Source organism: Lactuca serriola, chromosome 2 (genome assembly GCF_051521515.1).
Source record: "Lactuca serriola cultivar US96UC23 chromosome 2, Lser_US96UC23_V15, whole genome shotgun sequence".
NCBI classification, from domain to species: Eukaryota; Viridiplantae; Streptophyta; class Magnoliopsida; order Asterales; family Asteraceae; genus Lactuca; species Lactuca serriola.
This window is the reverse complement of record NC_136409.1, coordinates 100,442,657-100,455,317: the sequence shown is the minus strand read 5'-3', so window position 1 is coordinate 100,455,317 and position 12,661 is coordinate 100,442,657. Positions and strand designations below refer to the sequence as shown.

Below are 12,661 nucleotides of genomic sequence, written 5' to 3'. Positions count from 1 at the left end.
TACCTCTCAACCTCAAACGTAAGAAGCGAAACCAACCGAACGTTCGGGTTCGGTTCAACCATCTGACTCGCTCATTACTTCAAAGGTAGTTTTTCTGTGTTGTATATTTCTTGTACTATTTTGTTTTTCTTTATATTAAAAGTATTTATTTCTTGTATATCTAAATTCCTTAGTTTCTCAAAATTTTCCAAAACCAAAACCTACCGAAGGTTCGGGTTCGTTTTTTCAAAATTTTGTGGAACCGAAACCAACTGAAGGTTCGTGTTCGGTTTTTCAAAATTTTGTGGAACCGAAACCAACCGAAGGTTCGGGTTCGGTTTTTCAAAATTTTGTGGAACCGAAACCAACCGAAGGTTCGGGTTCGGTTTTTCAAAATTTTCTAGAACCGAAACCAACCGAACGTTCGGGTTCGGTTTTTCATTTCTTCCAGAGTTTTTTTTGTTTAGGTCTTATTTTTATTTTAACTCTTATTTTTTTTTATTTTTTTTATTTTTTTATTTTTATTTTTATTATAAATTTCAAAACCTCCAAAAATATTTTATTTATTTTTCTTTTTCTTTGTGTGCTCATTCGTTTATGGGGATATATTTGATGACTTACTTAAGTGTCCCTAGAAGCATGCTGCTGTATGTGTCCCAAGCCTCATAAGATTTTGAATAATAGCCTTCATGACCTGGTATACACAAACCTTGTCTTCCCAATAAGGCTAACTCATTTATTCTAATCGTGAGCTACCTCACTCTCTTCTCACATGAGTTAAGAGTCTCCTGCTTGGTCCTTATTTTCGCAGCAGAGGTACTATGTTTTCTTACACCATCCCTATTACACTTCTCCATTACATTCGTTTCATCACTGTAACCCTTGAGACTCTCAGAAACTACCACTGAGGTTTATGGTTACACAACATCTGTGTTTGTGATCTTAGTTTCGTGCCACTACGAGCTGAGTGAAACCCAAAATTCAACACCAACGAATTGACGGTGATCAATTAATTTGATCAAGTTTTCACCAATGAATTGACGAATGTATCTTCAAGGAATCTCAATTTTTCTTTTGCGTGATTCCACTGAAATTGTTACTCACCATACCATTTCTTCCCAAGGGATCCAGTTTTAAATTTTTATCTGAGATTTCATATTAATCCAAGCCACTACAAAATCAACTCCTACCTACTTGTTCAACAGACTACACCGGTCTCACAAGTACTTTGTTCACTTTCGTTCTTATATCAAGAATTGAATTGATGAATCAAAGCGAAACCACCCTTAATAAGCCTAATTAAAAGAAGCCTTTCAACATTTATTAATAAGTGTCTGATCGTAATTCAACGGGATTCCACACTGACACTTTGAGGTCTCTCTTGACCTTGAAGGAAGAGATTCGTGCCCGGGATCATCAGTTTCGTGTCATTATTGGCATCACAAAATATCCTTAAAAGAGTTGCTTTAATTCTTTTTCTTTTACACTCTTTGCACGAAAATCTTTGATTTTCCCAAATTCTGTTACTAATTATTTACATGCTGGATTCTACTTTCGTGGTTAATTATGGGCTGTGGTCAAAATCAATCCACGTGGCAATTTAATTCAAAAAATGGCGTTTAAAAGAGATAAGACGAAAAGTTGCTGACTCGGCGGGAGTTAAAAGGATAGAAATTCAAACGACGGTAAAAAGGAGGGCGCGTGAATTTGAAACGGCCGCGCTTTTTCTGACACTTAAAGGACGCATGTGCGATATTGAAGCGTCATCAATCTGGCATTAGAAGGCGCGTGTGGAAATGGAAACGGTTCCTTTCTCTGAACCGGCGCTTATTGGGCGGCGTAATCCTAGGAAACTGACACTCTCTCTCCTACATGATCATCGCACGCCCCAACTGTCACCAATCAGTCACTCAAAAACCCGTTTCGTATTCCCATAAGAGATTTGAAATGATTTTTCTCTCTCCTATCACCCACTATAAAAAGCCATCAACACCACCTTTTACCTCTTTACTGCCTCCATAATCTCCAAAGCAAAAATTCTCCCAAACTCTCTCCCGTTCATCTTCTTCTTCTCCAAACCTGCAACAATGGCTGAATCCTCTTCTATTCATGCAACTTCCCAGATTCTTCCCATCCGACCCCAACAATGCCTAGTCATTGATCTGAACCCACTGGCGTATGATTCCTACATGTCGCCGGTCATAGAATGCCTCAAGTACTCCCAGCTTGCTCCTGCACTGTCAAGAATTGAAACGGTGCCAATGGTGGCCTTATCTCAGGTCTATGCGACGGCTTACTACGACAAGGCCGTCGACCGGGTATTCTTTGAAGTGGGAGAACACAAGACTTCAATTTCTCGCCCCCGTTTCTGCACTATGTTAGGGTTTGCTACTGACCCATTGCGAGTTCACCCGGAGACGATTCTGGTTGGGATGTTGTACAGCATGTTTTACAACATGGGCTACACAGAGGTTCTCACCTCCGTCGCCAAGTTTAAGAAGTCCTGCCTACCGCCCCAGTGGAATGGGTTATTTACAGTTCTCTTCAAGGGACTGTCTGAGAGGAGCTCAGGATCTGACGGTGCAAGTCGTCTTTTCCTTTCGATAATGTATGGGGTGTACAACGGGATAAACCTAGACTATGGGTTTGTCCTATGGCAACAGCTGATTCAAAGCCTCTCTTCCTCATCCCGACACTCTGAGGTGTCGTTGGCTCGGTTCTGGATCTTGATCACAAGATGGGCCATGGACAAGTTCAATGTTCAAACAGTCGATGGTGCATCGATGTCTTCTATTGGTACGTTTCATACCAAGAAGATCATCGTATCCGATGCATCAAAATTCTCATTCATTAGCTCTATCCCGGAGTCGATGTATGCCGATGTGCCCGCCGATAGCAGACTGATCAGGACGATCAAGGAGTTTAGGCCAACTGGTCCGAGGGAACTGACACCAGACATGCTGTGATCGATTCATGATGCCGATAAACCGGTGGCCAGGGGCAAAAAGGCAGAGAAGGGGAAGCAAGTGTCCAAAGCACCAAAGGGACCTTCTCCCAAGAAGCGAAAACAACCGAAGGCTGCTTCATCTCCACAGCCGAAAAGGAGGAAGACCCAACAGAAGCGAAAGCTCGTTATTCCCTCCTCTTCAAGCGAATCCGAAGGTGGGAGTTCGGACTCTGAAGGATCACAAGGAGACGAATCTCCTCAACAAGGCATCACACCACCTCGGTCCCCAACCCCAGAGATGGAACTTCATCAATCCCCAGTTCCTTCACCTCCACCAACAATTCCTATTTCCATTCCCACCATAAACCCCACTATTCCCCCAACCTCTATCCCTATACCTCCACCCATATTCACCACATCAATCGAAACACCACCAGTTACCGAAACCCCTCCAGTAACCGAACCTCCTCAAACCGAAACACATACACAACCACCACCCGAAACTAACCCCCCACCCACTCAACCTGAACCTACCAAACCAATAACACCCCCAGCTTCACCACCACCTCAATCTCCAGAAGACGCCTCCGATGGCGGTGATCAATACCTTGGTGGTGATCACATGAACTTCGATTCGGTCTACTATAGTCCGTTTCAAGTTCAGAGTGATGAGGAGGATAATGCTCCAGTGACACGGAAGCATCTTCGCGAGCTTAACGAGAAGGTTGATCAACTTCTCGCCTCCTCTTCCAACCAGCAGTCATCTTTGTCTGAAGCTGCTCTTCAGAAGATCGTTGACGCCTTCTCCAGGGCTCAACATGATTCCGTGGCCTCAGCAACTGCTGCTATCGACGCCTCCACCCGAGCCTGTGAGGCAGCGACCGAAAAAGTCGATAAACTATTCAATGACGCTTCTGTCCTGCTGCAGTCTTTGCAGGAGAACGCTGAAGCCACTAAGACAACTCTGGAACCAGTTGTTCAACAATTTGCCCAGTTTGTCTCGACGGAGCTGTCTTCGTTCGCTACTCTCAGACAACATCTTAGCGACGACAACTCGGCACTTCGTGCCTCCATCGATGCCCGCATGGCAAAGCTACAAGAGGATCTTGCAGCTGAAAATTCTCTGACGGACGTCTTGGCGAGCAAGACTACTGCCCTAAAGGTCAAGAGCACGCAGCTTTCCAACTCCGAACAACAATTGGAAGCTCTTCGATCCGAGAGGGAGGTCATAAAGACGTGTGTTTCGGATGTCCACGCAGCTCTATCAAACATCCTGGAAGCACACGACCCCATCCTTAATCACTCAGTGAGGCGTACCCTCGCTGAAAAACTCTCTCCGACCATGGACCTTTTAAGCAAAATTGAAGGCCTACCGAGTTTCGTGTCCATTCCGAAACAAGGGGGAGATGAGAAGAAAGGATCGAAACCACCTCCTTCCTCCAAAGCTACTCACACAACCGAACCACCCTCAATTGGTCATGCCTCGGGTTCGGGTGTGAAGAACAAGGGCAAAAACATAGCTGAGGGAGGAGATGAAAATGAAGATGAAGACAAGGAGACCATTGCAGACATGTTAAAAAGAAAGAACAGTCGCAATGCTGAAGACGATGCCAGTCGTGTGGCGTGTGAGGCTGAAGAAGCCGAACGAAAGCAAAAAGAAGCCCACGATCTCCTTGAGAGCCGAAAGTTGCTCTTCCCTGCCTGGACCAGGGATCGTATGATAAAAGAGGCCATAGAGACTCCAAGCATACTATGGCTTGATCCGGTGATATCATTCGACTGCAACAACTCTATCAATTCGCAGTTTGATATGCCGCTGACTCGAAAGGCGTTCATCTTCCACGTCTTCTCTAACATTTTTGAAGTCCCGCATCCGAACGATGAGCTTGACAGGGAGCTCATTGACTTCTACCTGGAGGCCGCTCGCCCTCAATACCTTACATGGAGCGCCCAGAAGATTGTTAATGTTCGGGTGCTGAAGCCTTATGCCGTGGGGAGATTCACAAACGTTAAGTTCAAGCTCATCCGAGGATCTGCAAGAACTGCCCACATCATCTCCCTGGCGGATCTGCCGAATCTGAATCCTCATGACTGGATAGTTTTGTACAATATCCTGCTGACAAATGAAACCGAATATGGTCCCATCATAGACCATGTCAAAAGGATGTTGGCCTGCTATATCATGGAGGTTGCCCTAATGGATCAGGAGGTCGCCACAGTTTTTAAGAAGAAACCGAAAGTCGCACCTGTGGGATCGGCCAGTGATCTAAATCAGATGCAAATGGGCAAGATAGATCTGAGGCGTAACTCAGTCATGTTCAATAGAGCCGAAGGACAGAAATGTTTGTTCGCTTTAGCTGACAAGCACCTTTACACCACAGCTTGCTTGGAGCACATCTTATCAATTATCAAGCGGTGTAAGGAGAATTCGGCTGATGACATCAAGTACTTCAATGATATGATCAATTGGTACATCCGGTTTAGACAGACCATCCTCTCCATAACCAAGTGTCTGTTTAGCACCGTGAAGAAGAAGGTACCAGCTTCTGCTGCCGGCCCAAGTAAGAAGTGAAGGTCTCGCTCCAAATTGACGCAAAGGGGGAGATTGTTGGGCTGAAGATAGTTTTGATGTTGCGTCTTTTGGGCTCGTTAGTTTAGCCTTGTATTCTCCGGTTTGGGCCTGTCCAACCGTGAGCCTTTTATGTATTGTATATAAGTTAAAAGCTTGCATGCATATTAGGTCAAGATTGCTGAGATTATCGAAATAGCGATTCATCAAGAGTACAACATTTTCTTTAATCGTTCTTGTAATCTTCTAGTCCTTTACAGTTGATGTTCTTAATCGAGCTCTTCTAAGGATTTTATTTAATCATTCGACACGTTTGATTCAAGCTGTTTTGTTCTTATTATTGCGTTTTTACTGTTTCATATTCATATACTTGTTCAAGATCTAATCGATCTTCATAGATTAAAAGTTGTTTTAATCCCATCATAAACCTTATACCCCCCTTATAGACCGGCTTCGTGAATGAGGCCTACTAACAGTAAGACTGACTTGCTATTATACATATATATATTATTAACTTATAATACTATAAAGTATAAGGTTTTAATTTTAACTTTTAAAATTCTAAGGGCTTAACTTGGAATTAAAGTATTCATGAGGGAAAACTTTACAAATTCCAAAACTTGAGGGCAATTTTTGAAACTATTCAAAACTATTCAATTCCATAACTTATGTGTTTAAAGTAGTTTTAATTCAAAAAACTCTTCAAGTTCCATAACTTGAGGACAAGTTATGGAAGACTTTAAACTACTAAAAGAATATGACTTTCCTTTATTCAAAACCTATGTAAATATTTATGAGTTTTTATGAATCTTAAATGTGAATTTTCATATAACTTGAGGACAAGTTACAAAAACACATTTTAGAACTAACTCTTAGATTAATTTGGATTGAAAACAACAATTTCACATAACTTTTCTATTAATCTAAGCAACTCATAAGAACAAGATAATTCAATCAAACTTTTTCATGTAATTAGCCTAACCATTAAACTAATTCAAAACATGAATCTATTGACAATTATCTTTGAAATTGGATTATCATGAACATTACCACATCAAAAATAGGTTTATAAGTTGAAAAACAGCTTAGGGTAATGTTCCTAGTCCAATTCCAGCCAAAACAGTAGAAGATATGCTATCCGGGGTTCCAACTCATCGAGTGCATGAACCAACTCGGCGAGTTGGATGAGTTTAGCCTTGGACTCGTCAATTTCCTTCATGGACTTGGCGAGTCTGCTAAACAGACAGCAACAAACTTCGATTTTTCAGCCAATTTTGCAAGTATAACAAGAAAACAAGCCTAGGCTTTGATACCACTATTGGGTTTTGAGCATTCTAACACTCCTAAGTGTACATGCAACCCTAAATACCTTGGATCTATGTTTTCTCTATTATACATGCAAATATGAATATTCCAAGGTATTATCCTAACTAGCTTACAAAACATTGGTTCATATGGAATAATATAAGTTAGAAGACATACATTTTGATGTAGCTTGATTCCATGGAGATTAAGAGCCTAGTGCCTCAAGTGTGACACGTCAAATGGTGCACACAACGTCAAATGCACTTGGAATAACTTAGATAGAAATAAACCACTTTATGAAATCGGCTATCCCTCACCATTCCTTCATAGTGTCCGATTTTTGGGAAGAATAAGATGCTTATATAGTGTGTCACAATTAGGGTTACACCATGTAAACCCTAATTGTAATGGCCTTTCATTTCCATGATCCATGGGTACAAAAACACCATAGAGTATCCTATGGGTTTTAGCCCAACTTGATAATCCATGGAGCATTATCCCACTATACAAGTATGGATGATTTACACAATCAACCCATATATTTAATTAGTCTCCTTTTGATCACTTAATTAATTCCAAATTAATTCTTGATCAATACTAATAAAATAAGCTTATTAATATATTAGAACTTATAATATATTAGCAAACCTTAAGTATTATTTCTCTCATTTTAGTCTATCCAAATGCATGATGCCATGCAACCCAAATGGACCATGCCAATCAGGTCAAGTATATACCAATTATAGTTGTGGACTTAGACACTAATCCAACAGGTTGGGGGATAAGTAGAAGGGAATTAGCAATGGTTCGATATGGGCGGTCTGTCCGAGAGTCATGCCATGTCGAGACTTCATATTCTGGGTTAAGAAAGGATTCGTTCATCTTCGGGTTGGAGAGCCCTGTTAGGGTTGGTTTCGGTTGCCTTGGGAAGGTTTTGGTATGCTCGGGATTGTGGCCGTGTTGCTCAGGTTTTGTCTGACGTGCCGAGGATGGTAAGGAAAGATTTCGAGGACGAAATCTAATTTAAGTGAATCAGTTCCTATTTCGGAGTGGTAATCAAGGATTGGGTATTAGCAGACTTATTACTCTTGAGGAATTGAGATCTGGACTCATTTGGAGGTGGATGATGTAATTTAGATGATCCGGGTGTTCGGTTTGTGTTTTGGAGCCAAAGGGTATTTTGGTAATATTTTAGCTCAGGCTTTTATGGAAATTGGATGTTTGTTTAGGAAATTGTAAGGCAAGTATGAGTTGATTAAAGCGTAGAGCTTCTTCTTACCTTTTCATGGATATAAGGATCATCAAAATTAGATTTATAATGGGGAAGTTATGGCCTTCAGAGTATATTGGGGTTTAAGGAAAGCCCTAGTACGCAGGGCGTACCTAGGCTGTATGCAGGGCATACTGATACAAGTATCGGTATGCGAGGTGTATATTGGTGTACGCATAGCGTAATGCTAAGGGTGGATCGTGGATGTGAGACCTCATACACTGGGCGTACAAGGAGTACACGGGGCATACGAGGAGTTAGAAGAAACTCTAATTTAGGGTGTTGTACCCTATATAAACACTTTAAGTCTTTAGGCCTGACCTCTCTACCAGCCTCCGAGCCCCTAAAACCCTAGAAATCTTCCCTTAGCCTCCATGGTCGTGTTTTTGAGCTCATTGTGTGCATCTTGGTGATTTTTGGCTCATATTCAAGAAGAAGGAGTTTGGTGAAGGGTTGTAGACGAAGGAAGAGCTTGTGTATCTTGATTCTCTACTTCATTTCCAACTTGTTTGAGGTAAAAAGCTATGACCTTGCTCATTATAACCTTAGATCTAGTTTTTATGGCTTTTGGACCCTTTTTGGCCCCATGAATGAGATCTAGTGGTTAGACACCACTCCAGGAGCTATGAGTTTCCACTCTTGGTGTTTCTAAGGTTCAAAGTCCATAAAGTTGACATTTAGGGTTTATAATCATCTACGCATTATATTATGTCCATTTTATGAAAGTAAGGTGCTATATCTTGAATTGGTTCTTTTGGGGCATGGAAAGTCACCAAGTCAATGACTTTATGGTTTTAGACGTTTATTAAGAAGTAGAGACTTCTGGTCTTAATCATTAAGTGCTTAATGAGGGTTTTGGCTTATTAGATGAGTACGTTGGGTGTAAAAGTCTGTACGCACGGCGTACAAGAGATTTAGCATCTACGCTTTGCGTACAGCTGAGTACGCCCCACGTACTCAGTAGGATTGGACTTCGATATTGGGCTTCGGTTTGGGACATCTTTTGGGCTTAGTTGTCTTGGGCTTTGTTGGGCCATCAGGTTTCGGGTGGATAATTATTTTGAGAAGGCCTACAATGGGTTTGGGTCCAATTTGGAAAATTGTGCCATAAATTGGTCCTTGGGTGGTAAAGTTGGTATTTGGGCCTTTTGGATTGTTTGGTTTGGGCTTAAGTCGTGGTCCAAACTAGGTAAGGGGTAAATTGGTCATTTATCCTAGTTATGGTCTACTGGTTTGGATGGGAATCCAATTGTTAATTGAATGTTATTTGATATTGATAGTTCGGGGATCTATCAACCAATTGCCAAGGATTATCTGTTTGATTCGGCAGTGCGAGGTGAGTTTCCTACTGGGTTTAGCGGGTCGAAGGCTTCAATGATGGACTATGGTTTATATATTAGGATGCTAGATGTCTGTGTGACTCTTGCATGTGTAGTGTGATGGTATGCTTACCGGGTCGAGGCCCAATTCCAGGCGGGGCCTGATGAGTATATTGTATGCTAGTTATCAATATGTGTTTTTATGCTTACTGGGCAGGGATCGATGACTGTATGGTATCCTATGGTCTTTGTGATTATTGAATGTGTTAGTAAGACTATATTTATATATGATTATAGGGTTATATGTTTATGTGTATATCGGGTGGCACCCAATGTCAGGCGGGGACTGGTGATTAACAGATCTGTAATCTGAGCGGGGCCCGAGGCCGAGTGGGACTCAATATCGGGGGAGGGTTGATGGAGGGCGGGGGCCCAATATGTGATTTATGTATGTGTGGTATGTGGTATCTTAGGGAACTCACTAAGCTTTGTGCTTATGGTTTTCAGTTTATGTTTCAAGTACTTTGGTTTTCAAATGGAAGAGCTCGGAATGATTGCAGAGCACACACCACATGTTTCTGTATTCTGTGATTTACTCTAATATGATGATGTTTTGTATAAATCTTGATCACTTTGGTTTTGTGGAAATGATATGTATTAACGGTTTATTAATTTAAAAAAAAAAATTATGGCATTATTTTGGGAGCTTACAATTCAGGCAAGGTTGAGGTCGTGAGGAGGTGGGAAGGTTCCGAGGTTGCCATCTGAGATTCAGAGTTTCCTTGGGTTGACAAGATATTATCGAAGGTTCATTCAGGATTTCTCCAAGATAGCGGTTCCTCTGACTCGGTTGACTTAGAAGACCGTCATTTTTCGATAGGGGACTCTGCAACAGGAAAATTTTGAGACCTTGAGGCAGAGGTTGTGTGAGGCGCCAATTTTGACTCTGTCGGAGGGTGTTGAGGACTTTGTGGTTTATTATGATGTGTCAATCACGGGTTTGGGTGCAGTTCTGATCTAGAGGGGTCATGTGATCGCTTATGCTTTGAGGCGGTTGAAGCCTCATGAGGCGAATTATCCAACACATGATTTAGAATTGGGGGTTGTGGTTTTTGCCCTCAATATTTGGCAACATTACCTTTATGGGGTCCGTTGTACTACTTACATGGATTACAAGAGCTTGAGGTATCTGATGGATCAACCGAATCAAAAGATGAGGCAGCACCGGTGGTTAGATGTGGTGAAGGGTTATGATTGTGCGATCCTTTACCATCCGAGGAAGTCCAATGTGGTGGCCGATGTTCTTCGCCATAATGCGGTTGCGGCTCCGATCATGGATATTTGTTTGAGGATGACCGGGATTACTTCGCTTTTGGAGCGAATTCGAGAGGCTCATATCAAGGCTATGAAGGAAGAGTACCGGAAGAGTGAGCGCATAATGGGTCAAGTGGCTTCCTTAGATTATGATAGCCGATGGTTATTTAATCTTCATCGGAGAGTATGGGTTCCGTATTGGGGTGGTGTGTGTCAGGTTCTGATGGAGGAGGCACACAAATCGAGATTCTCCATTCATCCCGGGGAGACGAAGATCTATAGAAATCTTCGTCCTAATTATTGGTGGCCCTGCATGAAGCGCGATGTAGCTTGGTATGTGGAGATGTTCTTAACTTTCAGGAAAGTCAAAGTCGAGCATTAATGACCTCATGGAAAGAGGCCGCCGTTAGATATTCTTGTTTGGAAATGGGAGGAGATTAACATGGATTTCATTACAAAGTTACCTCGGATTGCGCACGTAGTGGATTCGATTTGGGTCATCCTGGACCGATTGACCAAGAGCGCACATTTTATCCCGATTCAGGAGACTATCTCTGTGGAGAAGTTGGCTGAGGTATATATCAGGGAGGTCATAGCACGACATGGGGTGTCGGTTTTAGTGGTTTCAGACAGGGATGTTCGTTTTACTTCCAGATTTTGGAAGAGGTTTCACGAAGAGTTGGTTGCTCGTCTCCATTTCAGTGCGGCTTTCCAAGCACAAACTAACGTTCAGAGCGAGTGGACTATTCATACCTTGGAGGATATGCTTCAAGCATGTGTTTTGGATTTCGGTGGGAGTTGTGATACGTATCTTCCGTTAGAGAAATTTTCGTATAATAACAACTATCACGCCAACATTGATCGACCTCCTTTTGAGATGCTCTATGGTAGGAAACGAAGGAACTCGATATGTTAGGGTGAGGTCGGTCAATGAGTCATGGGGAGTACCAAGGTGGTACTCAAGACTAATGAGGTGATTCAGCAGGTTCGCAATAGACTCCAGATATCTCAAAGTCAGCAGAAGAGCTATGCCAACAAGAGCCAATCATATCTAGATTTCCATGTTGGGGATATGGTTCTCTGGAACGTGTCACTTTGGAAAGGTGTCATTTGATTTAGGAAGAGAGGCGAATTGGGCCCCAGGTTCATTGGTCCTTTCAGGGTAATGGATGATTCCGCCATGGTTCTATAGGAGGATATTTAGGTGGATAACCGCCTGAATTATATCGAGAGACCGATGATGATTCTTGACCAGAAGACGAAAACCTTGAGGAACAAGGTTGTTGAGTTAGTGAAGGTCCGGTGGCAACACCGCAAGGGTTCAGAATGGATGTGGGAGCCGGAGGATGACATGAGGGAGCATTACCTAAAGTTATTAGGGGCAGCAGACTTCGAGGACGAAGTCTGATTTAAGTGGGGGAGAATTGTAACATTCAGGTTTTGGTAAGTTTCCTTTCAGCCCCTTTAATGAAAATTGTTAACATTTTGGTCCCAGGCTAGTATGCAGGGCGTACTAGCTTATCAGCTGATTGCGGGCTTCACCTACATATGCAAGGCGTACATGGAGTACGCATGACATACGTGGTGCGAGGGGAAAACCCTAATTTTTAGGGTTTGTACCTTATTTAAACATCATTATAGCACCTCTTGGACATTTATTGACCAACCTTCATCATCTTATGCCCTGAAAACGAAACCCTAAGTACCTCTTGTGAGTTTTGAGCTTGTAAGTGAGATTTTGGTGGTATTTTAGTGAAAGAAGAAGAAGAAGAACTCTTGGTGGTTGCTGTGGAGTAGGTTGGGCTTATAGATCCAGCTTCATCATCATCATTTCAAGCCATTTGAGGTATAAAGTTTTCTACATGATGTTTCATTATGTTAGATTTAGTTTTGGGGCTTAGCTTATGCATTTTTTAGGTCTTTTGAGTTAAAGTTGAGTTGTTGATCTACTCCAGAAG

At 42.2% G+C, this 12,661-nt stretch overlaps 1 protein-coding gene across 1 annotated transcript; it reads left to right on the top strand.

The window, feature by feature from the left end:
- Positions 1-10,554: 10,554 nt before the first annotated feature.
- Positions 10,555-11,144, top strand: LOC145089417 (uncharacterized). The gene is made up of 2 exons (XM_079027857.1): positions 10,555-10,920; positions 11,064-11,144. The coding sequence occupies exons 1-2, from the start codon at positions 10,555-10,557 to the stop codon at positions 11,142-11,144; spliced, it is 447 nt and encodes a 148-aa protein (XP_078883983.1).
- The last annotated feature ends 1,517 nt before the right edge of the window (positions 11,145-12,661 follow it).

Coding starts and splice junctions, on each gene's coding strand:
- LOC145089417 (XM_079027857.1), top strand. CDS start 10,555: ATGGATTACAAGAGCTTGAGGTATCTGATGGATCAACCGAATCAAAAG. Junction 10,921..11,063: donor ATTGGGGTGGTGTGTGTCAG/GTTCTGATGGAG, acceptor CTTAACTTTCAG/GAAAGTCAAAGTCGAGCATT.